The sequence below is a fragment of the Esox lucius genome, chromosome 16 (genome assembly GCF_011004845.1).
Source record: "Esox lucius isolate fEsoLuc1 chromosome 16, fEsoLuc1.pri, whole genome shotgun sequence".
Classification (NCBI taxonomy): domain Eukaryota; kingdom Metazoa; phylum Chordata; class Actinopteri; order Esociformes; family Esocidae; genus Esox; species Esox lucius.
In genome coordinates, this window is record NC_047584.1 from 15700966 (window position 1) to 15728643 (window position 27678).

General features: G+C 40.4%; 2 protein-coding genes across 3 annotated transcripts in view; one reads left to right on the forward strand and one right to left on the reverse strand.

The window, feature by feature from the left end:
• Positions 1-16271, forward strand: part of LOC105024740 (glypican-6) — a 99144-nt gene extending 82873 nt beyond the window's left edge. For both annotated transcript variants that reach the window (XM_010894851.3, XM_010894853.3), the window contains 3 exons: positions 11204-11343; positions 13282-13457; positions 13737-16271. In XM_010894851.3, coding sequence (XP_010893153.1) covers positions 11204-11343; positions 13282-13457; positions 13737-13954 — 534 coding nt within the window. In that variant the 3' untranslated portion in view covers positions 13955-16271. The remainder of the gene's footprint in view (positions 1-11203; positions 11344-13281; positions 13458-13736) is intronic.
• On the reverse strand, positions 16185-21309 carry LOC105024741 (L-dopachrome tautomerase). Its single transcript, XM_010894854.4, has 8 exons — positions 20558-21309; positions 19990-20289; positions 18750-18850; positions 18503-18669; positions 18120-18305; positions 17893-18034; positions 16905-17106; positions 16185-16774 (listed from the first exon to the last, which is right to left on the reverse strand). Exons 1-8 carry the CDS (start codon positions 20838-20840, stop codon positions 16602-16604), a joined length of 1554 nt encoding a protein of 517 aa, XP_010893156.1. The 5' UTR covers positions 20841-21309; the 3' UTR covers positions 16185-16601.
• Between the last annotated feature and the right edge of the window lie 6369 nt (positions 21310-27678).

Genomic DNA, 27678 nt, shown 5'->3' on the forward strand with positions numbered 1-27678 from the left:
GCTAGTGCTGGCTAATTCATACCTGGTCCCGTGTCTGAATCAGTATTTTTCAATATCGTTAACCAGCATTCTTGGCTAATGTCTGATCAACATGCCGAAACCATCCTGTGGCTGACTCTTTAAGGATGACTGGAGTGGCATACGAAGAGCAGGCTCATTGGGCCTTGTGCTGTGAGAGATGCACCCAGATTACAGCGTTCGTATCAAATGAAAACCAATTTTAATGCTGACTGTACTGACATTTCCCAGGGAAAATAGGTTCATCACGGAGTTCTCTGCCCCTTGTGGCTCCTGAGACCAGGTCTTCTCTACAAGCTATGATTGGCCTAAGCCTGTACTTATTTACCAGAGACTTGTGACTGAAAAATACTTATTATATGCACCAGTGATGACATCCTGTGTGTACTTTTTAAGTGACAGGGGAAAAAATGTACCTTTAAAACCATATTTTATTAACCCACACTGATGACACGCTGGGGAAGTGACTCTTTTGGCCTAATACAAAATATATATACATATATTTCCTGAAAAGCCTTAGATGGACTTGCTCTTCTGTATAAATGTAATAAATGGGGGTTGTGTTACTGAAAGGGGAAGTCATGGTAGAAGTAGTAAAGGTAGTAATAGGGATTTCATAGTCTTTTAGTTGTAAAAGTAACAGCACTAGTATTAGCAGTAAATGTGGTAAATTGTTGCATAACACTTTATTGAAGCAATCTAGGTTGAGTCCATCTTTACGCCGTGGACATTAGCTGGAGGAGAACTGGCGTGGATCGTATTAAGGGAAAGTAGTATTAAAAGGTGATTTTCCAGCAACCTGATGAGTAGCAGCCAGGAGATTTTAGAGTTGTTTTGGTGATTTTAGCTTTTTCAGTTTTGAAGCAACTCATTGCGGTGGAAGGGAAATAAGAAACATGAAAATGTCTGAAGTTGTGCTGCAATTAACGCAGTGCTGAATAATTTTATCTCACCTCTGCAGACTGACAGCCAATGGAAGTTGACATTTTGGATTTTCAGGTTAGTCACCTTGGTAATCATCCTATAGACAGTTGAAAGAGGTTGGCCGTGGGCCCGTCGGAGCATTGTAGAGCACCTAGGAGAGGGGGGTGACTTTGGCTTCAAAGCCGGTTGACACGTCAGCTTTTGGTCTCGGGATGGGGATCTGAACCCCATTGACTGACCGATAGCAGGCTGAGCTGAGAAGGACGGCAGGTGACATTTCATAAATACACACAGATACACTCCGCTCATCACTTTACTACATGTGACAACACATAGCTCTATGCATAACATCTGTCAGTCTAGAGTGCTATAATAATGCATTGCACTCATGTAGCTCAGGTAAATGATCATCGTCTGCAAATATTTTCCCTATTTGGATATTTCCGAACTACCCAATTATTTCCCACAGTGAGCAAATACAGTGTGCACGACATGTGTACTTTGGGAGGTACCACTTTGAATTTAATGGCATTTTTGTTGATCCAAGTTTAAAGTCGTGTCCACTGTCTGAAAGGTAGCGTGTGTGCGTTATTTAGTTAACGCATTAGCGCACAACAAGTTCCTTTTTAATGATGTTTACCGTTGAATGATTAATCCCTAGTACTGCTGTTTACATCTATTAGTTAGTCCTGCTGGTGTCCCACTGGTAATCCCCCCGGCAGACAGCTGGGAGAGAGGGAGAGAGAGGAGGGGGATATGAAGAGAGATGTATGGCTCAAGACAGAGACAGATAGGGGCAGAAGGCAGGCGAGCCTGGACTCTGCTGAAGCATTTGATCCTCTGATCCTCTCTGTTTAATTTCATGTTTAATAAATGTTTTCACACATTATTCCGCCCCCAACTCTAGCACTTTTTTTTCCCCCATGACCTTCATGAGAAACGCTTTGTGTCAACGGGATGCATTTCACTATATGAATACAAACAAGTGAGATTGGAAATGCCGTTTGAAGTTTAGGGAGCCTGTGATCCCGGCAGTCCTGAAACCATTTCACTGTATTTCCTAATTGCTTTATGCTCCTTTGTCAGATAGTGTGGCCATCCCTCCGAGTTGGTGGTTACCAGCAGTCATTTGGGTAATCAGCAGGCACGTGTCTTCTGGTATTTTAAATATACTGTCATTAGCCTAAAGGGTGTCTCCGTTCTTTGAAGAGAAATTGATTAAAGATGGGTGTGATGTATGAAACAGAATTTACATATGAGTTCAGAAACAGACGCAAGCCCTGGCTCTTTGATAGTGTTGTCCTAGGTTGTAAAAAGAAATATGTATATATACACTGTGTATATATAACATTATCTGGTGGCGTACACAAAATCTGAACAGGGCTCTCTTTATTACAGTTTTGGGATTAATTCATTGTTTCAATGTCAGACTGCAAGTTTGCCAATTAAGCCTAGATTGGTTTATACTGTAAAATATTTGACAAAATGATAATTGAAATACTACAGCTACCAGTTTAACATTCATCCTTAACACATGTCTGTTTTGATGTTGGTGATTTGTTTTTCATAGTGACATATGTAAATAAATTAGTACTGTACCCAGGCAGTATGTCATCACAATTCCGACTTTTCATGTTAGATATATAATCTATCCTGATCAGAGTACCCTGTTTAATTATCATACTTCTAATGTCAAGTGGATTCCGTCATTCTGTCATTATCAACCACTAGTACAGTCAAATTCCAGAGGGGAAAACCACTAGTTTGGTTACTTTCCAGAGGTACATTTTGATCTATTTCAACAAATCACTTGCCACCTGGGGGATGTTTGCTTTTCAGAAGATTTCCGATGTTAATGGGAGTGCGTACCATTGTCTGACAAGCGATGAGTGTCATGTACACAGTCTCATCCCCCCGTCTTGCTCTCTCTTTCTCTCTCTCGCTCTAAGCACGATCTTTCTTCTCTATTCGCTCCATATTCCTTCCTCATTGGCACTCCACACATACTGAACCTGTCCGTCATTGCCGATCAGCCTATGCACTCTCCACTTTCTATGCATATACGCACTAGTGAATGCTAACTTCATTCCTGGTATTAAGCTCTATGGAGATGCTGTTCTTGAAATTCTTAGTATCTATATCTCGGCATGCCTTTTTTTTAAAGCAGTAAGCATGTGAGGATATTAAAATTAAACAATGCCTTGCAACAGGTTGTAATGAGGAAATTGTGCATGTTCATATATAGAGATATGTAAGCGATGTGTAGTATCACTTGCTGGGGTAGATACTCCTATTCCCATGGCATATTAGCACTGCAAGAGGAGCACAGTTTAAAGTATGGGCTTGTTACTTTAATGCACCAGTATTAATTATGAATATAATTTGCATTATTATGCTTTATTATTTTAATTGAATATATGTGTGTGTTTGTGTGTGCGGGGTGTGTATGTGTGTGGGGGGGGGGGGGAGCTAAGTGTGCATGTTCTTTTGTATGTTTATGTGCACGCTTGTGTGTTTGCTCACTCTGTTTCTCAAAGGTGGAGCGCCATCTAGTGTTCATAGAATGCTATTTCTGCCAGCCCGCTTGTAGATGCAGTCCTAATAGGGAATGGATAATAAAGAGGGGAACGTTTTGAAAACAGTTTATAAGTAAATTGCATCTGGTCTACTTATGGAAAAGCCCACCATCTACTAGGGTTATTCTTATTCTGGTGTTCAGACATATTTGAGGTTTATGTAGAAAAGTCCAATTCCATTTGGATGTTGTTGTTGGGTGTTTTCTCTCTCTGGCCTTTGTTTTTATGGGATATGGGACAAACCTTCTCTAACCAGTATTTACTACACTACCGTCCAAATTTTGGAGTCAATTAGAATGCTGGTCTTTTAGGCAGAGTTACAAAGAAAAAGCCATGTCTCAGACTGGCCATTAGAAAGAAAAGTTAAGGATGGGCAAAAGAACACAGACATGGGACAGAGTAGGAGGTCTGCCTAGAAGGCCAGCATCCCGGAGTTGCCTTTTCACTGTTGACATTGAGACTGGTGTTTTGATGAAGCAGCCATTTGAGGCGTCTGTTTCTCAAACTGGAAACTATTGTATTTGTCCTCTTGCTCAACTGTGCACTGGGTCCACCCAGCCCTCTTTCAAATCTGGTTAGAGCCAGTTTGTGCTGTTCTGTGAAGGGAGTAGTACACAAAGAGATCTTTAGTTTCTTGGCAATTTCTCACATGGAATAGCCTTCATTTCACATGAATAGACTGTCATGTTTCAGAAGAAAGATCTTTGTTCTGGCCATTTTGAGCCTGTAATCGAATCCACAAACAAACACTGACGCTGAAGATACTGAACTAAACTAAAGAAGTCTTGTTTTATTGCTAAATTACATAATTTCAAAAGGGTTTTCGACTGATCAGTTAGCCTTTTGAAATTATATACAGTGGGGAGAACAAGTATTTGATACACTGTCGATTTTGCAGGTTTTCCTACTTACAAAGCATGTAGAGTTCTGTCATTTTTATCATAGGTACACTTCAACTGTGAGAGACGGAATCTAAAACATCGAGAAAATCACATTGTATGTTTTTTAAATAATTGATTTGCATTTTATTGCATGACATAAGTATTTGATCACCTACCAACCAGTAAGAAAGCTCTCACAGACCTGTTCGTTTTTCTTTAAGAAACCCTCCTGTTCTCCACTCATGACCTGTATTTACTGCACCTGTTTGAACTTGTTACCTGTATAAAAGACACCTGTCTACATACTCAATCAAACAGACTCCAACCTCTCCACAATGGCCAAGACCAGAGAGCTGTGTAAGGACATCAGGGATAAAATTGTAGACCTGCACAATCCTGGGATGGGCTACAGGACAATAGGCAAGCAGCTTGGTGAGAAGGCAACAACTGTTGGCGCAATTATTAGAAAATGGAGTAAGTTCAAGATGACGTCAATCTCCCTCGGTCTGGGGATCCATGCAGGATCTCACCTCGTGGGGCATCAATGATCATGAGGGATCAGCCCAGAACTACACAGCAGGACCTGGTCAATGATCTGAAGAGAGCAGGGACCACAGTCTCAAAGAAAACCATCAGTAACACACTACGCCGTCATGGATTAAAATCCTGCAGCACACGCAAGGTCACCCTGCTCAAGCCAGCACATGTCCAGGCCCGTCTGAAGTTTGCCAATGATCATCTGGATGATCCAGAAGAGGAATGGGAGAAGGTCATGTGGTCTGATGAAACAAAAATAAAGAACACCATCCCAACCGTGAAGCATGGAGGTGGAAACATCATTCTTTGGGGATGCTTTTCTGAAAAGGGGACAGGACGACTGCACCGTATTGAGGGGAGGATGGATGGGGCCATGTATCGCGAGATCTTGGCCAACAACCTCCTTCCCTCAGTTAGACCACTGAAGATGGGTCGTGGCTGGGCCTTCCAGCATGACAACGAAGCATCTCAAGGTCCTGGAGTGGCCTAGCCAGTCTCCAGACCTGAACCCAATAGAAAATCTTTGGAGGGAGCTGAATGTCCGTATTGCCCAGCGACAGCCCCAAAACCTGAAAGATCTGGAGAAGGTCTGTATGGAGGAGTGGGCCAAAATCCCTGCTGCAGTGTGTGCAAACCTGGTCAATGACTGCAAGAAACGTATGATCTCTGTAATTGGTTTCTGTACCAAATATTATGTTCTGCTTTTCTGATGTATCAAATACTTATGTCATGCAATAAAATGCAAATTAATTACTTAAAATCATACAATGTTGAAGGTACTCTTCAACATTCACAGTTGAAGAGTACCTATGATAAAAATGACAGACCTCTACATGCTTTGTAAGTGGGAAAACCTGCAAAATCGGCTGTGTAACAAATACTTGTTTTCCCCACTGTATAACCTCGTTATCATGGCACCTGTACCGTGGATATAAAAAGTCTACACACCGCTGTTAAAATGGCAGGTTTTTGTAAAAGAATGAGACAAAGATAAATCATGTCAGAACTTTTTCCACTTTTAATGTGACCTGTAATGTGAACAATTCAATAGAAAACAAAGTGAAATCTTTGAAGGGGAAAAATGAAAAATAAAAACCTTACAATAACCTGGTTACATAATTGTGCACACCCTCTTATAACGGGATGTGGCTATGTTCAGAATTAACCAATCACATTGAGTGCCTGCCTCAAGTGGAGGAGTTCTGTTCACGAGTGAGGGAAGGATGGAACGGGAGATTGACAGACGGATCGGTGCAGCTTCTGCAGTAATGCAGTCGATGTATCGGTCTGTCGTGGTGAAGAAAGAGCTGAGCCGCAAGGCGAAGCTCTCGATTTACCAGTCAATCTACGTTCCTACTCTCACCTATGGTCATGAGCTTTGGGTCATGACTGAAAGGACAAGATCCCGGATACAGGCGGCCGAAATGAGCTTTCTCCGCAGGGTGGCTGGGCGATCCCTTAGAGATAGGGTGAGAAGCTCGGTCACCCGGGAGGAGCTCAGAGTAGAGCCGCTGCTCCTCCACATCGAGAGGGGTCAGCTGAGGTGGCTTGGGCATCTTTTTCGGATGCCTCCGGAACGCCTTCCTGGGAAGGTGTTCCGGTCCTGTCCCACCGGGAGGAGACCCCAGGGAAGACCTAGGACACGCTGGAGGGACTATGTCTCCCGGCTGGCCTGGGAACGCCTCGGTGTCCCCCCGGAACAGCTGGAGGAAGTGTCTGGGGAGAGGGAAGTCTGGGAATCCCTGCTTAGACTGCTGCCCCCGCGACCCGGCCCCGGATAAGCGGTAGATGATGATGATGACATTCAAACTCAATTTAAAAAGAAGTCATTACACACCTGCCATCATTTAAAGTGACTCTGATTAATCACAAATAAAGTTCAGCTGTTCTAGTACGATTTTCCTGACATTTTCTTAGTTGCATCTTAGAGCAAATGCCATGGTTCGCAGAGAGCTTTGATAACATCAGAGTTATCTCATTGTTGAAAGATATCAGTCAGGAGAAGGGTACAAAATAATTTCCAAAGCATTAGATATACCATGGAACACAGTGAAGACATGTCATCATCAAGTGGAGAAAATATGGCACAACAAAGACATTACCAAGAACTGGACGTCCCTCCAAAATTGATGAAAAGACGAGAAGAAAACTGGTCAGGGAGGCTTCCAAGAGGCCTACAGCAACATTAAAGGATCTGCAGGAATTTCTGGAAAGTACTGGCTGTGTGCTACATGTGACAACAATCTCACTTATTCTTCATATGAATGGGCTATGGGGTAGGGTTTGCAAGACGGAAGCCTTTTCTTACCAAGAAAAACATCCAAGCCTGGCTGAAGTTTGCAAAAATAAACATCAAGTCCTCCAAAAGCATGTGGGAAAATGTGTTAAGGTCTGATGAAACCAAGGTTGAACCTTTTGGCCATAATTTCAAAAGGTATGCTTGTTGCAAAATCAACATTGCACATCACCCAAAGAACACCATACCCACAGTGAAGCATGGTGGTGGCAGCATCATGTTTTGGGGCTGTTTTTCTTCAGCTGGAACCAAGGCCTTAGGGTGGAGGGAATTATGAACAGTTCCAAATACCAGGCAATTTTGCCACAAAACCTTCAGGCGTCCGTCAGATAGCTGAAGATGAAGAGGAATTTCACCTTTCAGCACGACAATGATCCAAAGCACACATCCATATACACAAAAGCATGGCTTCAACTGAAGAAGAATAACGCTTTGGAATGGCCCAGCCAAATCCCAGACCTGAATCCAATTGAACATCTGTGGGGTGATCTGAAGTGGGCTGTGCACAGGAGATGTCCTCGCAACCTGACAGATTTGGAGCGCTTTTGCAAAGAAGAGTGGTGCCATGTTGTCAAGATGTGCCATGCTAATTGACCCCTACCCAAAAAGTCTGAGTTCTGTAATAAAATCAAAAGGTGCTTCAACAAAGTATTAGTTTAAGTGTGTGCACCAGTTTATTGTGAGATTTTTTTTTCTTTTTTTTCCTCAAAGATTTCAGTTAGTTTTTCAATTGAATTGTTCACGTTATAGGTCACATTAAAAGTTCTGACATGATTTATCTTTGTCTCATTCTTTTACATCACAAGAACCTAGACTTTTTATATCCACTTTAAGTGGGTGGGATATATTAGGCAGCAAGTGAAGTCTCTCAAAGTTGATGTGTTAGAACCAGGAAAAATGGGCAAGCGTACGGATCTGAGCGATTTTGACAAGGGCCAAATTGTGATGGATAGAATACTGGGTCAAAGCATCACCAAAACTACAGCCCTTGTGTGGTGTTCTCGGTCTGCAGTGGTCAGTACCTATCAAAAGTGGTCCAAGGAAGGAAAATCGGTGAACCGGCGACATGGTCATGGGCAGCCAAGGCTCATTGATGCACGTGGGGAGCAACAAGCTACTGTAGCTCTAATTGCTGAAAAAGTGAATGCTGGTATTGATAAAATATCAGCACACGCAGTGCATAAAGTGTCAGAACACACAGTGCATTGCAGTTTGTTGCGTATGGGGCTGCGTAGCCACAGACTAGTCAGGGTGCCCATGCTGACCCCTGTACACTGCTGAAAGCCCCTACAATGGGCACATGAGCATCAGAACTGGACCACAGAGCAATGGAAGAAGGTGGCCTGGTCTAATTAATCAAATGTTTTATTACATCACATGGATGGCCGGGTGTGTGTGCATCGCTTACCTGGAGAACACATGGCACCAGGATGCACTATGGGAAGAAGGCAAGCCGGCGGAGGCAGTGTGAGAAACGTTGGATCCTGCCATTCATGTGGATTTTACTTTGTCAAGCACCACCTACCTGAGCATTGTTGCAGACCATGTGCACCCTTTCATGGCAACTGTATTCCCTGGTGGCATTGGCCTCTATCTGCAGGATAATACGCCCTGCCACAAAGCAAATATTGTTCAGGAATGGTTTGAGGAACACAACGAGTTCAAGGTGTTTACTCTAAATTCCCCAGATATCAATCCAATTGAGCATCTGTGGGATGTGCTGGATAAACAGGTCCGATCCATGGAGGCCCCACCTTGCAACTTACAGGATCTGCTGCTAACGTCTTGGTGCCAGATACTACAGTACAACTTCAGAGGTCTAGTGGAGTCCATGCCTCGACGGGTCAGGCCTGGTTTGGCGGCAAAAGGGCGACGTACACAATATTAGGCAGGTGGTCATAATGTTATGGCTGATCGGTATATATATATGTATACATGCATGAGGGCAACGACGGCTATCAGGCTATCCTGTCTTATATGAATCGACAGAAGGTCTACACAAGTCACAGACAAATTTAATGATGGTTATGGGAGGAATGTGTTACAACACAGGCCATTGCAGCCTACTGCGAATGGAGCTGCGTAGCTGCAGAGCGGTCTGAGTGCCCATGATGACACCTGTTTTGTCAAAAGCACCTAAAATGTGTTCACAAGCGTCAGAACTGAATCTTGAAGTAGTGGAAGAGGGTCACCTGGTTACCGTTTTCATTTACATCACGTGGACGGCCGTGTACGTGTGCGCCGTTTACCTGGGGAAGTGATGGCACCAGGATGCACTGTAGGAAAACAACATTTTACAATGTTTATTTGAAAAAATTTATAATAATATATACTATATTCATGTATTTATTTTCATTGAATTGTTTATTTTATTTCAACATCGATTACCCAAATAAATTGCCTTAGTTTGTCTTTCAAGTGCCCAAGATTATTGCATAGTACTCAAACAGTACAGTATAGTATATAGAGTCTACAGAATACATCTATACACATATCAACATTTTGTTTGAGGTTTCATATTACATATTGTATGATAGATTGTTGTCCCCATTCCCTTCTTTTCATATAGGATTTTCTTATATATGAAATAGGGCGTGATCTGGGACTCAAGCGTGATCTGGGACTTCATCCCTGAAGTTTGGATGTCCGGGTGCATTTATTGGTGGTTTAGTTAAACATGGCCAGTGATGATAGTGCTCTGAGTGGAGTCCTGACCCCTCTGGGCAGCAGTATCAGAACTCTGGCATCCGTGTGACAGGATTAACACATCAAAAGCAGTGTCAGTATTGGGGCCTACAGCAGCGACCCCACTGTCAGTACTGCACCTTTCATGTTCAACTACAGGTCCTCTACAATTTGACCTGCAGCCAACAGTGTGACAGGCAGAGACAGATAATGACGATGCCCCGATGTTATCGGGTTTCACTTCAACTTCTGTGAAACATGTAAATCAGAACTTTATCCAGGTTTATAGTGTGATCCGGTCAGCATGTTGATGGACTGTTAATATGTAAATAACTTTGGGGTGCTTGTCTTCTATTGGATGGCTCTCATGGTCAGGGTAGGGCATTCCTTGTCTTTTAGCATGACAGTCGAAACAGAATCTCAAACTGAAACCTACCCCCTACATGTTGGAGATGCTAAGGGTTTAATAATACACTTAAACTTTGGGACACACTCATGACTTGAATGTCGCAATTAATTGTCCAGTGTAACTTCATAAAACAAGAATGAAAATGTAATTTTCCAATCTGTCCTACACTGAAGGAGAAATTGTCATCATTGACAATAAAATTTCGGACATATTTCATTTAGGACATATTTTGTCATGTCTCTAAATCAAATATAAACAAATGCATGTGACATCATTAGTCAAGTCTATCCATTGTTTTGTGTGAAACTGTGGAAGCTAACCCAGTGCCGTAAGGGATTCCACTTCGCTACTTGCTAGGGGAGCCTCGCTCCGGGGCCCCTGGAGGGTCTAATTAGCCCCTATACTCTGCTCATTTCACACCCTCAGTTTTGGGACACTTGTGCAAATGTTGGAGGCTCATGTGAACTCGAAATTGGAAACCCGAGAGTGGACAGAGGGGTTTAATTTGGGATGTAGATAATGTTTGCTCCGAACACATTGGTTTGGCTGACTACGTGGGTGAGCAAGCAGTGCTATAAGAAAGCAATGTGGTTTGACAGAGAATTTAGGATTGGGGTGGTGTTTTGGTTTTGCCGTGTTCGTTTTTTTCCCCGCTTTTCATCATATTTCTGTTTGTTATTCAATGATAGTTCTCATATATGTGAAAATGAAGCAATCATAGCTACATTTGTTCAGTATGCTTTATGCATTGTTTTAATGAAACATATTTTTGGCCATTTATTTTATTGTGTTTAATGTCATGTTAAAGTGTTCTTCAGTCATTCCCAGGAATGTTATTACCCTGCTGTAATAATCGTCCCTTCCTTCACATGCTCAGGTAATTGACATCAAGGAGAAACTGAAGCTGTTCAAGAAGTTCTGGTCCAACCTGCCAGAAGATATCTGTCAACCACACAGGGTGACAGCAGGAAATGCCACAGATGATGAACAGTGTTGGAACGGGCACACCAAGGGCAGGTATGACTAGTAAATCTCTAATGACAAGATGACTGTAATCTCTCAAAACTGGACGACAGTAATATGTAATGGCTTGTTAAATGTAATCTCAAAACTGGCCTCAAAACTGGAATAGAAACATTTTCAATGATTGGACTACGGTAATACATAAGCCTGTAAAAGGCTAATCTGAAATGATTGGACTACAGTAAACTCTCAAAAGTGGACTACAATAATATCTTATGCCATGACTTTAGTAATCGATGATGAGTGATCTGCAGTAATCACAACTAAACACATTCTGTCTGAACCAAGCACTTTGGTGAACTAGTGCTTTATGACTTACACTGTATGTCTGATCCCCTAATTAAGCATTCTTTATGATTACGTTTTTTTACACTGACCCCAATACGGCAGGTTGCTATTGGAGATTACTAATATTTTTGGCCAAGACATTGCAAAACAAGTTGAAGAAAAACACTGCTATGCACTCTAAAGTCCTCCGAGGAGTTTGGAAACATAAAAGCATCCAACCAAACTGCGCCTTAACAGATTCCTTCCCTGGAGAGGCCCTTTAATGTTTGTTTTAATTTGCTTTGATGTCTTTTTATAACTAGCATGATGCCTCGTTGCCGGAACTAATTTCATTACCAGCCAAAATGTTTGACAATTGAATTTAAACGCTGCTTTATCCCAAAAGGGGAGACTAATACACTACTGTTATTCAAAGTCATAATACTACTTTTACATCTGCATATTAACTACTGGGTGATTTCATTTCAGTAATATTAATAGCATTCCTCATTTCTGCTTCTTATTCAGTCATTTTAAGTGCAATAATTAGTTGTGTCCTATGTGTATAATAATTCTATACTGCATTGTTTTTATACCAGTTACATTTATACCAGCATTCTTATTGTGATTGTTTGTTTTTCTTGCTGAACATCTGTTCCCTGTCTTCTTTGAAATGACAGGTTGTCTAGCAGAAAGATGCTGCCCATAATGGTTGCCTACTGTCTTGAACACTGAACTGACACCGAGAGGTTGAGAGAAATGGAATAAAGGCCCTGGTGCCATCATTAAGTTTGTCTAAAAAAATACGACCTTTCATCAGATATGTCAGTGTTCCAAAGATGTTTCAGATTAAAAAATATATATATATTAGGGTTGTTGTCTTTGCATTAGTAAATGGTAGATAACACACGTTTCTTCTGTTAACACTTTTATTTCATGCTCCTGAGGTCCTGAGTTGACATACGACTGTGAGTTGTAAAACGTGTACCTCTTTCTGTGTCATTATCCAAAGCCGTCAGACGTACTCAGAACATCACAGGTGGATGTGGAAAATCATAGTTAGTGTTGGGAGATAAAGGATGTCATTACACAGCCGTGGGTGGGCGGCACTGACAGCTAAAGCACGTAAACAGGAAGTGACCCCATAACAATTTCCCAGGAGAAATTTCTTTGAAGTGTTTCAACACATTCCCAATTCAAGAGTTTCCTCTTTTTACCCTGGTCATTCCCGACAGATGTGTGCTATCCCTGCCTGTCAGGAAGAAAGAAGACAACCAAAACACACAGAGCTACATCGAGTGTCCAGCCCTTGTATTCTTATCCAACTGGAGGGGAAAGAACCCGCGGCTTATTTTCCAGAGAATTCTGTGTGACAGGCACAGTATGCAAGGAAGGCCAGAACAGGCTTTAATGAGGCTGTCGAGTGTAATTAACTGCTCTGGTTTTACTTGCATTTACCCCAAGTCTCTATGTCGCTCCAACATTCCACATTAAATGTTCCACTAATTGCTTTGTGAAATGGTGTTTGCTTTGGTGTGCATGAGACATAATTCATTTTAAAAACAGTTGCAGGGGTTGACATTGCAACTATGGTAAATTACCACTGGTAACTTGTATTAAAATGTCTGAAATAAAAAGGCTTCTTTCTCTTGTACGGCATGGCAGGTATTTCCCTGAGGTTCTAAAAGACGGATTGACCAATCAGGTGAATAACCCAGAGGTGGGTGTGGACATTACTAGGCCGGACACGTTCATTCGCCAGCAGATTATGGCCCTGAGAGTGATGACAAACAAGTTAAAAAATGCCTACAACGGCAATGACATCTACTTCCAAGACTCAAGTAAGAAATGCTTCAGAAAATAATCATTGGTATTATTTGGGAATGCTATGTGTTGTTAACACGTATGATTACCGTGCGTTTATTTCTAGCTGTCCTACAGTTGGAAACATTGTACAATGACAAAAACGCCCTATATTAATCCGTTCATTCGCTCGCTTCAACGATCAGAGTTTCAGAGTTTGTTTTTGACATCAGTATTCCTGTCACTGCGTGGACTGCTCACCGTGCCATGTGCGTGCATGTGTGTGTGTGTGTGCGTGCTCTTACGCTGTTGTCCAGGTGACGAGGGCAGTGGCTCAGGAAGTGGCAGCGGCTGTACGGAGGCCTGCGTCACTGAGTTTGAGTTTGCCAGCACCGAAGCCCCGATGGTGGGAGCAGACCGGAGCGGGAGTGGCCCGGTGGAGGATTCAGCAGCAGCCACACATCCTGCCCCCTCAGCAGTCCTGCCGGCCAGCCTGGCCCTCTTGGCTCTGGCACTGCACAGGCTATGGAGATAATGCTGGGGGAAGTCATCCAACATGGACAGCAGGGTCTCTGTTTACGCTGTGTTTTATACCCAAACAGACTGGAGCCACAGTCAAGCAGACAGTATTCAGGCAACCTTGGCCTCTCGGATAAATAGAGGGGTCTACTCTGCTCCGGAGACAGCAGTCATGCATCTTGATTCCCCCTTTCCCCTCCCAAAGATGGTCTGGTGGTTGTTGCCATTCTTAGGCAGGACTTCACATGACTGCCGTCACTCCGAGATAGAAACAGATGTTCTCCTGTTAAACGTTGCTCAAGAAACTCAAATTACATTTTTCCCCCTGGTGTAAAGCACATGCTATTAGGTCTCCGTGAGAAAAAGCCCTTGCACTTTTGGTCTTTTTATTTTTTAATACTATAGAAGGGGATTGTTGTGCCACTGTGAAATCTGCACCTAGAGGTGCCCAAGAGTCAGACCTAGAACATGTTTACTATGGTATAACCCTTATATACCACTCTACTATGAGGTGATTTCAGTTATGAGGTGATTTCAGTTAGCAGGTATTTTACTTGTCAACTGGTCTGAAGTGCATGTCCTAATTTCTATAACAAGCCCTCTACCCCAGAATCATATAAATAAAATCACTACAGTTTCTATACTTTAAATATAATTCATTATTTTTCTACATTGACAGTAAATGTTACATATGAAACTTGTTTAATGTTAATCAGGTAAGGTAAGATATTGTATTATTCTACAATTTACTGCATTCTGTTCTTTTGAGTGTAGCTGTTATCATATCACGAAGAACCTCATAGAAATATTGCTTTACCTTATGTTCCACTGCTTGATTTTCTCATATTTTGAGAAATTTCAAATATTGCCAACCACTATGTGCAAAGTATTGGCCTGCTTTTGTCCTATTTTGAATTGTCACCATTTGCTATATCTTCAGATATAAACCATTACCTGATAACTCAGGTTTGAGGTGCATTTTATGTTAATTTACTTTCATAAGCACATGTTCCTCTGCCTTGCGAAGTGTTTTCATTAGCTGCAGTGTGATGTCTTTAACTTCCCATCTGCCATTATAAAGGCAAATACAGATACACATTTAGACACCATGTTCTAACAATTCCAAAAAAACTTGTTCTAACATGTTCTAACAATTCATATACAGAAACATCTATTGACAGGATTATTTGTGAATTATTTTCATGGATGATAAATATAATTAATAGCAAGTGTATGAATGTCAACATCTGTATTTAACTGTAATCACTAATGTATTTATATTCATTAAGTTGGTCTGATAAAAGTACAGTATACATTGAATCACACCAAATGTTAACAGTAAAACTGTCTATATTAATTCATTTACTACTAAAAACAAGAAACAATAAATGAGGATTAAAAAAATGTGCCAAATTGTACTAGTTAAATACATAGCACATTGGAGACAAAAATTGCCAAAGGCAAAAAAGGCCCCTCCATTTATCTGTGGCGCCTGAGTGGTTCTGTCAGTGGTGACAGGCTTAAAACCGGCCACAGCCACCTGTGAAATGAGAATTATAGAAGGTAGAGAGTGTCTGGAAATGGTTGAATGCTCCAGTGAAGATAGGCAGCAGAGCATAAATACAGAGACTGGAAGAGGATCGGCATTACTGAAGGGGGCGTACTGTGTTTTGCCCCTCAAACGCCAGGCAAACAAAGCCAGTGTCACGTCCAGTGTTCTCAGAGGGCTGGCATGTTAACGCAATATACCACAAAGGGCAGTTAAGCTAAGCTTACATATTAAAGGGGTTAATTAATATCGGTCAGCTCTTATCATTGCTTTTTGTGTCAGTTGTGTGAGCTTGCTTTGTTGCCTCTTGATAAACCAGTATTAGTGATAAACCTGTTTGAATGTAAGGCAAATGATGGTGAGGATGATGTACAAAATACTGGAGAAGAAAATATGTTGCCCCTTTGTCCTTAAAATAAGATTATTTATTATGAATAATGATCTTGCAGGATGCCGTTTAAATTTTTTTTAGTATCATTGCACTTTTAATGGTAATATTTTGCTATTGTTTGTCTTGAAAATGTATGTTTATGAATCAGCAAACGTAATGTCAAAAACTAATGTTTCCGAAAAAGTATTAATCACCATTTCGAACAATCAAATGCATTTTATTGTAAAAAAAAAAAAAATGATACATTATGTTGCTTGAACTTGTTCAAGACAATACGGTTGAAAATCTAGATATCATGAAGACTGTACAAACAAATATGCCTTACAGTTTTTTAATGCAATTAAAATTATGTTTTGTTACACTTTCTTGCAAATAAATATTTGTTAAAAAAGATGATAACAACTTTGCAATTTGATGACTTACATTTGTGATACAAATCATAATAGAAGAAAATCAGGTACATTTTACTGGCATCTTCTATTAGGGACTCCTTCAATTTTCACAGAACAGTACAGGGTAAGGTAGGTAAAAGAATGAGCACATTACTGTAATACAGTGTACTGTAAATCACCATCAGTAATGTCTTAGAGCATGACCAACTTCAGGTTTTATCATGAATTTCAAGTACATCACAATGAACGTTAATCGCATACACATTTTAGTGGTTCTACTTTACCTAACCCTTCATGAAAATACATTTCAACACAAGAAAAAGAAACCTCTTTAGGCTTCCTCTGTGTACTTTTTGTTAGTGAACTCTGCTTTAAGAAGAGGTTCGAAGCTGTGTTTCCTGCGCTGTTGCAGGTAGAGGACTAGGACGAGTAGAAGTACCAGGACACCCAGGAAAACACCACCGAGACTGGACCCCAGCACAAACACAAATTCATTGTCCGTATCTGAGGAAAGAATAGAAGCGTTTTAATTCAAGACTTTTGTCAAAGCTTTCTTATCAAACTGACTTGTTAAAACAACAGAGAACACTGGTGACAATTACTCAATTGCGGTGTTAATTCTGAAATCACTAACCATCCAGTTCAATGGCATAAGAATATCCCAGCTGATCAGAAGCCACGTAAATCTCCTCATTGGTCACTGGAGGGAAGAATGGCACCATGTTGTAATGTCTGTTGTGACCAATGGGGGCCATCTCATCAGGAAAGCTTGAGTTTGGTGGAACAGACCTCTGCATCCACTCTTCAAAAATGGCATCGGTGAAAGTATGGAGCACCTATATATATTTGAAAATATGTATTTGTGTGTGTATTTATATATATACACACACAGAGAAAGAGAAATATAGAGATTTAAATGTATAACTCTTCTGCACAGAAACCTGATCAAATACTGTTATGAAACCTCTTCAGCATGTCCTTCCTGCATCTGGAAAACCTACTAAGCCCTCCTCAAACTGGGTCCCTTCAGATCCATGTTGCCTCAAGAAGGCTCAATTTCTACCCATGTTGACTAGTAATCCACAATGTAAGAATCAACAAGTTGCACAATACATCAAATATTTTAGTATGGTTTGTGGTTGAGTTTATGAGAATGAATTGTAATCTGTTATGTGGCTGTTATTTGCTTTAAACCTGTTGTGAGTGAAAGTTGGTTAGGACTGAGTGGCTGTACACTCAGGGACACAGATGTCACACCATAGGTTGTCTAACATCTGCGGGCTATTCACACGTGACTCAACACAATATAGTTGTTCCCCTCAGTGTATAAAATATCAGAGAAGTCTGTGCTGGCTATGGCACTCTCCTTGCTGTTCAGAAATAAATTATGAACTGAATTTATTACATATTAATGTAATAACAGAAAATTATGTTAGCATTACAGCTTGTTAGCATTACAGTGTCAAACAAGACTAGGTTGTAGGGTTTTTCTTCAATTCATTGTAGTTTTTATTTTTATCATGCTGACATTGTTGCGCTGAATTTTCAAACAAACCGTTCTCTATTATCCCACAAAGTGAAATACATGAACTCCACGGCATTCATACAAACTAGATAATTACCAGAAAGATGGGGTCGTTGGCAGCAGAGTGAGACAAGGCACTGGTTCCATTGAGGAAGGCGTGGACCAGGTTGTGCAGGTTGTTCACAGAGGAGTCAAGTTGTGCCTCTCCATCTGGTTTGTCATAGCCTTCTAGAGAATTCCTGCAAATAACAGATCCTATTTTAGGTTTAGGGTACAGACCCCACTTACGGACAGGGAAAAGGTGAGCTATCAAAGGAAAATGACCTGAAGCTGAAGGTGGAGTTAGTGTAGTAGGGAGCGTTGTCAAAGTCTCTCAGGTTCAGACAGCTCCTGACATCATTCATGGTGGGCAGACTCATGTTGGTCCTCTGTCCTCCCATCTGACCTCTCCTTATACGTCCCTCACTGGACCCGTTACACAGAGTGACCAGGAGGTTATACTCATCCAGGCTGGGGAGAGTGACACATATGCAACAATTTAAGACACTGAGTCTGGTACTTTCATCCAGTATGATTTTCTAGACATGGATTACACCTAGTCCCAGACTAGAAAGCCTTTTCAATGGATCATTTCCAGGAGAAGGCGAAATCTGTGTACGGGAAACTGGTGCACAGTGTGTGGAATACATTTTGGTCCAAAAACCTACTTGTCACACACCACCCCCCAATTGGAGAATCTGGACTGGTTGCTGATGAGAGAGGGGTCGTCTGGGTTGCGTCCCCCCAGTAGAGAATCTGTGCAGACATCACACTCTGTCTGTCCTGTGGCAAAGTTCCAGTATGGAACGGCAAAGTTCTCATTGCCGATCAGTCTCTGCATAGAGAGGAAAGGTTTACTTTTTTGCTTATAATTTTTTGCTCTTCATGTCTTTCATCATTCAAATCAACTATTACCTGTAGATCTCTCTCCAGACTGAGGAGGTGGTATCTGTGCCAGGTGACGAAGGCTGGTCCTTTGTGGGAGAAGTCAATGGCCTTGAATGGTCGACCTGGACCTTCAGAGGAAACACGCCTAAGGGTTAACTTTCCGAATGATTATTCATGATTCATTCATTATTACCTATAATCATGCATAGAAGTGTTTAGATGAAGAGGAGATCCAGCATTTACTTCAGGCTGTTAGCTGATACCTGCTTATCTAACCTCTTAAGCTTTCCAGGAAAAAGGTTACAGAATACATAGATGAAGAGTAGCCACTAAAACTATTACTGGATCAAGGAAAAAGTATCCCATTCAAATGACATCCTCGTTTTTATCATCTACTAGACTTTGTTTTTCTTAACCCTCTAGCCATTCATGAGATTTTTAAATGATTCAATAATTTTGACAAAGCTGTTAATTTGGGAATGTCAACAAAAACTAATGAAGGCAGTGATATTAATACATTTGTAATAACATGACTATGTACACTGCAAACATTTTTGCCAATGGAACAATACAATTACATTTTTTTTGAGGAGATATTTGCTTGAAATAAGTGAAATAATCTGCCAATGGAACAAGACAAATTACACAGTATTCAAGGCATATTTTCTAAGAACAAGCGGTATATTCTAGCTTGTTAAGGATGGTTCGATTTTTTTTACCTGAAAACAAGTGAAATATGCTTGATAAGACAGATTTTTTACAGTGTATTTACAGACTCGAGGAAACTGAATTATTTACGATGAATAGTTTTGTACTTGGTTGGCACCATCTCTAGGTATCTAGGTATATGTTTCTATATTAGGTGGTGAGGGAAGAGATTTTATTTATTTATAAATAGATGTTTCTATATATTATAGTTTTGGGCATGTAAAGACATCTACACCACATAGCTTAGAGGGTTACCAAGGAAGAAAGTTGCATGGTTGTAGCATTTTTTTTAAGTTTAACCAGTCCAACTCCCCAATAAATAACAAACATTTCCTAAAATTCTGATCTCAAATCTAGAATTTACTTCACTTTCCAAATATATATCGATGGCATCGAGTGTATGTACCTACACAATTAATTTAGTAAGTTAGTAATCTATAAGAAATAATCTTTAGTTTTCATTCAATTCATCCAATATTTGTATATTTTCATTTTGCGCTGGCATAATATTCAATGTATATACTTATTACTGACACAAAATAATCAATGGGAGCTTTACCTAACAGTGTGTCTCTGACAGAGTAGTAGTGCTGCCACACAAAAAAGTCATATATTGAGATGTTGGAGAACTGGGCCTGGGTTCCATTGGGCCCCAGCAGGCCCAGCCAGTGCTGTGTGGCGATGACATAGTCTGGGTGGATGGTGTTCTTGGCTTGGTCCAACACATCCAGAAACTCATTGAGCTCAGCTGGAGTCAGATTGTGAATGTTTTTCCTCACGACAGGGGCTTTACGCACGTCACAGTTCGGTCCTGTCCAGCCAAACTTGCACTGGCCACAGTCAAAGCCACCAAAGTTACCTAGATACAGGGAGGCAAGGTAAACCAGGCAGGTCAACTATATAACACTGAAATATTATGTTTTGGTAAACAAAATGAATGGGAATTTGTTTGAAAAATAATATATACATGATACATTTATTTGATATATTATTTTCAAATACCTACAGTTCAGCCATTTCAGGCTAACTGAAGGGTCCCTATGATCATCTAAAAGTCTACAGATTTAACATGTGTAACTCCTATAAGGAATCCAAGGCAATTAACACTTTATTTACATTTTACATACCAGAGCACTTGCATGTCTGATTAAAGAATTTGGTCGGCCACCGTTCTCGATCATCAACATTTCTCAGCCTATATGGTCCACCCCAGGGTTTGGAGTCCACTGTGATGTTGATACAGTTTCCTCTTCCAGTTAAAGTTCCACACACATTGGCAGGATCAGAGCCGAGAGCAGGGCAGCACCGTTTTGAAACAATCCCCTCCACCGTGCTACAGACTCGAGGAAACTGAGCCTCTGTATAATCAGGCCATGTCACACAACAAACAAAGCACAGAATCCAGATCATCTTCAACTCCTTCGGTCTTCTGTTCACTTCTGTCCACTGAAGAATATGTTTAGAAACCAATTCACAGCAATGATGTGCTCAGTTATTTACTCCAAATGGCATGGAATCACATAAGGAATGCTCCTCAGTCGAGTCTTCAACATTTAGCTTCAGTTATAAGTAAATAAAAACTAACCTATGAGAGACAGCCTGAGAGAAAGTATACTGTGTTCTGGTCAGTTGTATACATCTCGTAAAAAGTATCCAATTCATGTGCTCCCTCTTAAGTACGGCCAGAAAGGATTAAGACCATGGTCCCGTGGTAATCACCTGACTCCAGAGAACTATAAGCTGGACTCATACAAATGAAACGCTTCAGGCTAAAATACGTGGTTATGATTGTAGCATTATCTACAGGTCCATCTACAAGAATTTCACTTTGTTAGTCACACGAATAATCAAAGAACAGTTTACACAATTCAACAAACAAAATTGAGTTATATACTCTAAACCCCTTGTCTCTAACAAAATGTGTATTTCCACAGAGGACAATGGGAAATAACATATGATGGAAATGCTCAACCTAAATCGATACCGGTCAATGGTATTGGAATCTGTTTATTAATTCCGTATGTACCCAATCATTAATTTCATTACAACAATTTATTTTGGGTAATAAAAAGTACTTTGAAAGTACATTGATTTTATTTTGAGAGGAAATGCATTTCAAATCTTAACTTGGTACACTAATATTGGAATGTGTTTTATGTAGTCTGAATGAATGACAAAATCTGCAAATTATTTCAGGCTTCATTTTGATGCATTTCATTTGTAGTAGGTGAAAGGGTAAATGTGTGCTTGCCTAAGGGGTGGTTTTCCTGATATGGAATAAGCCTTGTCCAGGGCTGGAAAGCACTTTCACTGGAAACATTCTTTGTTGTTCCTTTTTGGCCTGATTCTGGGCCTGGTCTTTTGGTCCAAGGGACAGGCCTTGGGTCTTTATGTAATCAATGTCCCCCATAAGGAAGTCTCCATCTTTCTGTGTGATATTTCAGACTGCTTAATCCATTTAACATAAAGTCATGAAATCTGGTACATGCATCTCATGCCTCACATGACTTTTGGTTAAGGGGCTTCAAATAAGAACCAAACATTATTTGGTCTATGGGAGAACATTCAAACACATTAATGGACCATATACGTACAGTATGTCTTGTGATGTCAGTCGGTATATCATACTGTTTATGAATACCAACTTATACTGCATAAGAGAATTAATAACAAATACATTGATGTAATACTACAAAGATAATTAAACAAGAAGAATAAAGAGCAATATTCTTCCTGTGTTAATGTTATGAAACTTTGCACAATTACTCCTATATTCCTTTTCCCATATTCTAGGATGTTAAAACCAAATCTTTAGAATGTATGAATTTCCTTTATTTTGTTAAGTGGTGTTAATTATTGATTTTGCAACCTACCAAGCTGAGAAAACTCCTTAACCAAGCAATGTTGTTAGCTTTGTGAACCAAAATACCTACATTTCCTGTAGATTTGATTCCCACAAATGAATTTGGTTTCTTTGATTATAATAACTTCTACAGGTGGCCTCATTGAGATAAAGGTCCCATTAAGAGCCATGTATCTCATAATTATACAACATTCTACAGGCACAGCAGCATAGGAGAGTAGTAAAATATTGGTTTTATCTGTATTTGGTTATGAAAACAACTTTGACTGGTAATCAAAATTTTTGCATCAGAGATGTTTTGAAATTCTGGCCAATGAGGGCTTAACTGGAAGCCCCCCCTTTTCGGGTAATATGACCATTGATCCTCTGCTCTTCATTACAAGGAAGAACATTTCTCCCAGTTTTCTAACAGAACAAGGTTCTTTAACTTCAAAGAAGTTTACTACCTGCTTTAGCTTACCTGTGTACTTACAATAGAGAAGGTATAGTTATCCTGCAGGATGAGGTTGTTAAGAGCTGTTCCGGTAAGGTGTCTTAGAATTCCATTGTTGCATTTCATCCAGTTAGTCACCAACAATAGGTAAGACCTCTAGCCAGAACAAGCCGAAGGCTTCCAATCCAGGTTTGATTTTTATACAACATCTTTTGTCATGAGGCTTCAACACTCACTCCCCACTTATTCCTCCCAAGATTGCCTGTTGTATCTCAGCTTGGATTATGATTCGTCTGACCTTGTCTCTCTAAATAATGTTCACCAAATGGCCCAGTTACACTTGAGATGGGTTGTGTTCCTGCAATATTTACAAATCCACCATGGATGTCTCTGCCATCCCCCTGACTTGACTTTGCCCAAGTCAATGGTTACCCGTAAGGCCAGAAGTATATGGCCTGATATCATGAAGCTGTCTCAGCTAGTGAGCAGGGAATCTGACTACTTGAATAGGATACTTCCAGAGCAGCAAACCAATTCTCTGAGGTAGTCAGGGAATCATCTGATGAACTGTTGCAGTTTGGTTGACAAGCTTCAAGAGAAACATAGTGTAGCGTCCGGCAGGGCAGTGTTTTGAACCTGTGGTCTTCGGCTCCCCAGGCAGGCACACTACCCACTGCTCCAAATAGGGATATCCCATTTGGAGGGGCGAGTAGCAGCCCTACCAAGGTCGCTACCCTACCCTCACCAAACAGGTGAGCGTGTCCTCACGCTTCACTCTACCAAGTCCCTCACGGAGAGACGCCTCTCCGATGGCCGTCCGGGCCAATCCCACTTCTGACACCAATGTAGTGTCTGGCAGGGCAAGTGTCTCAAACCCGCGACCTTCGGCTCCCCAGGTGGGCACACTAGGAGGGGCGAGTAGCGGCCCTACCAAGGTCGCTACACTAGCATTCCCTCAGTAGTATCAAATTGTTGCAGATCTACCAAACAAAGTTGTCGGTGGAGATTAGGATTTGCTTAGGGGAGTTTAGGGTGTCATGTGCTGGAAAACGTTCATGCCACAACCAACTTTCTGTTGTCCTGATGCACAACAATGAAACTCAGGAGAAGCATTCCATTCACAGGATGTAAAAACGCAAGTATGCCTTAAAATAACAATAAAAAAAACCATTTAAATTGAGATATAATATGGTTACTTCCCAGATATTATTTTAAGTTCAACACACAAAGTAACCAGGGATCTAAATTTCAAATGCAAAACTATCTCTCAGAGTCATGCACAGTCACATATTAATTGAATAGACAGCTAACAGCAAGCAAGTTGCTAATTCTTGTGGCAGCTTGAGCGCCTCTGAGTTTGAGGTAGAAGACAGGAGAATGGGTTTACTCCACCACAAAGAGATTTTGGGTTAAACTTCCTGCTTGAGCGAGCAGCGAGATGAGATAGAGAGATAAGAACCAGCATGGCATCAGAATGCGCTTTGGAGGACACATACGTGAACGTCAATTGTCTGCTGGGAGTACTTTGCAATGAAGCAGGATCTTAAAAAATATATAGTTTCATGATATCTTGAAATTGGATATATGAAACTGATGAGAAAAACAAAGTAAAGAAAACATTTGTCTTAAAAAGGTTGATGTCAGTGTCATAGTGTGAACAATGGAGGTCCAATATTTAAACTGTGTGCTGCTTGTGAATTCTTTTTAAACGTATATATTAAATATAGTGCACTGCATTTCATGAACTTAATTGCTATGATTTTATTGCAAGATTCTGTGTTTTTTACATGGACTTGGATGATGGACTAAATTGTTCCTTTTGGGACCTTTGGCAACTAAATAACTGCAAGCAAGTTAGAGTTGGTTCTACATCCCTAGAATAGATATTCAGATACAAACAGTGGGAAGCAGGTAGATCTAGGGGTGGAAGAGCTATCAGTTGGTCCCTACAATTTGTAGGCTGGCAGACCTGGGGTGGAAATCCCGCTAACGTTCCTTACTATCCTCTTGCATTTCAGGACCATGTTGAGTGAGATGAGCATCTCCAACAACAATGACTCCAGTATTCCAGGACTACGTTGATTCAGACTGGCACACAAAATTAACTTGAGTGATGGTGGGCGTGATTCCAAAGGCCCATGTATGCTGGGGTTTTAAGGACTGGCATGTGTCATGTGGTGTGGTTGGAGATTTGGAAGTGGGTGGACAGTCAACAACCCCAGTAGTAGACAATTCTAAAGGACAGAAACATGCAGATCTACACAACAGCGGGGCCGACCAACCAAAAAGCACTGAAACAAAACGTCTACATATCAGATTGTTGTTTATAACTGTCCAGGACTGATTTTGATATGTTGGCAAATAAATACTGCATTTTGTATATTTACATTTTATTTGACTCCTGTGTCAGTGCTTGTGTGGCCCAGGATCTGTGAAACATTTGCCAACATATTCTTCATGATAATACCTGCTGGAGTTATGAGCCAACTAGGCAACTAGATATTTACTCTAAGTATGTGACATCTGTGTGCCTGTAAGTTCTCAACATGTCACTTTTCCCACAAAATATTGAGATTTGAGATGGCTGTTTCTTTTAATTATTCCACAATGATGCTGTAATACAGTTGAATGGCACCTTCTGTCTAGATTTTGAAGTCCTAGCAAATAGCTGGCAGAACTGCTAAGATTATTAGACCCAGAATCAACCAAAGAAAAAAACTTGATTTCATGTATTTCTTTCTCCTTGGTATTACCCTTCTCTTTCTAACCCAGATTGAAGATATTGAAAATATGTTTTCAAAAGAATACATAATAGTACAATATTATTGCTTGAAAACCTATCGCCATGCAGATCAGAGCCACTTGGTATCCCCATTATGCCTCAGGGCACCGGCTCCATTGAGGGACCCACTATTGTTGCAGGGTTCTCCAATTAGCAGATTCACATCACAGATGGTGATCATGACAGACGCTCCTGTCAGGGAGCTATCCGACTAGCATACTGAAACAAAAGGCAAGGGTTTCCAACACGCCGCACAGTCACTTCACTAAGGGTGTGGTGGCATCCTGGGTACTGTTGCTGCAGACATTTGTGGTGCGGGCAGGTGGGCATCACTTCACATGTTTGTTAGGTTCCATTGCCCGGATGTTACAGCTTACGGCATGCCGTCATCTGTGAAGGGAGAGGAAGCCTGCATATAGGTGGCCTGCGTATTCCCTAGGGAAGTGCTTGTCTGTGTTAAGGCAGTTTTCTTTTGGTTAGAGCTGAATTATGTATTACACCCTGTAGGCCGGGCGTCACCAAAGTCCAATAAAGTCTGGACTTAAAGAAGTGTGTGGCGGGCTGAGCCATGATTACATTACTTGGAATGTGTGAGTGCAGTGTGAACACAGCCCCATAACGAGTCATATTCCCTCTTTCAGGGAACTGGAGTTAAAGACATATAGTAAAGTTTTAAAGTTTAGAATTCTATTTATTATATTATATTTCATACATTATAAGGTTGGTTTTTCAAGACATTAAATATACTGTAAATTAATCGATTTTAGATAAACGTAATTAATCTATTGTACTTTTGGTTTCCTGTTAATTTCCCACATCATGATTTAAATCATAACAGTCTATTAAATGCAACATAATTTGTACTGTTCATGCAATTAATTGTTTGTTTTTGAACTCAAAGACAGAAGAAAGACTAACCAATCCACTAAGTTATGCACCAGCTCTGCGCTGCGAAAAACTGATTACCTTGATCGGATTGTTCTCATTTTGTCGTTTGACCAAACAGATTAGGAATGTGCAGGCTGAAATTAGTCTGAAGTTACACTTTGACCAATAATTTCCCTTTACTCTTGCACAATATAAACAATCCTTAGACATTTTTAGTATGCCTATGCAGTAGGCTACTTCAGATGTAATACTGTACCAAACGTTGTTTCCTGTGAAAAGTAATCTAGGTCATAAGATATTTCTCCTCTGAGCTGTAATACAAATGACATTGTGTGCTCACCCTTGTGACAAGAATGTTCAACAACCACAACACAACTGCTGACTGTAAAAAGACATCAAGGGAAGATTTTTCTGAAAGAGCAGTTGGCCAGATTGGAACATATACACCAGAGGCAGCAGCTTTGACCCCTGGACCCTAGGCCATTGGACTGGGAGAATTAAGTACTATTTGCATCTAAGTTATCTGCTGACCGACTGTTAAATTCATCTGAGAACCAAACATTCTTTGTTCTGTGACATGAGCTCCAAACACATTATGAAACCTTATGAGGCTTGGTATGTCAGTGCAGACAGGATGACATAAACGTGTCATCAACTAGATTTCTTGCACCTATGACCTAGCTTGTGACTATTGAATGGAGAGTGAAGAGGCATATCACAGGCATAAATAAGTACATACTAAATATGTAATGATATTTTACAATAATAATTGGTATAACCTTATAACTGCAGACAATAAAGCATTTATAAAAGAACAGTTAATAACCTATTGGGAATGTATTAATCATTACTTGAATATAAGGAATTACATTAAATGCTGTCAATAATGAGTATGTTTCATAAAGGTCATTATAAAAAAATTACTAATCATTAGTTAGGGGAAATACAAGAACAAGTATTTGATACACTGCTAATAAAATGCAATAAAATGCAAATTAATTATTTAGAAGCATACAATGTGATTTTCTGGATATTGTTTTTTTGATTCCGTCTCTCACAGTTGAAGTGCACCTATGATAAAAATTATAGACCTCTACATGCTTTGTAAGTAGGAAAACCTGCAAAATCGGCAGTGTATCAAATACTTGTTCTCCTCACTGTATATAATTTAAAAATAATGTATTAATTTGTGACAAATGGATGGACATGTTATTGGTAGACATTCAAATAAGAATACTTATTTTATTTCAGTTATTTTATCATTGTATGAAATTTGAAAGGA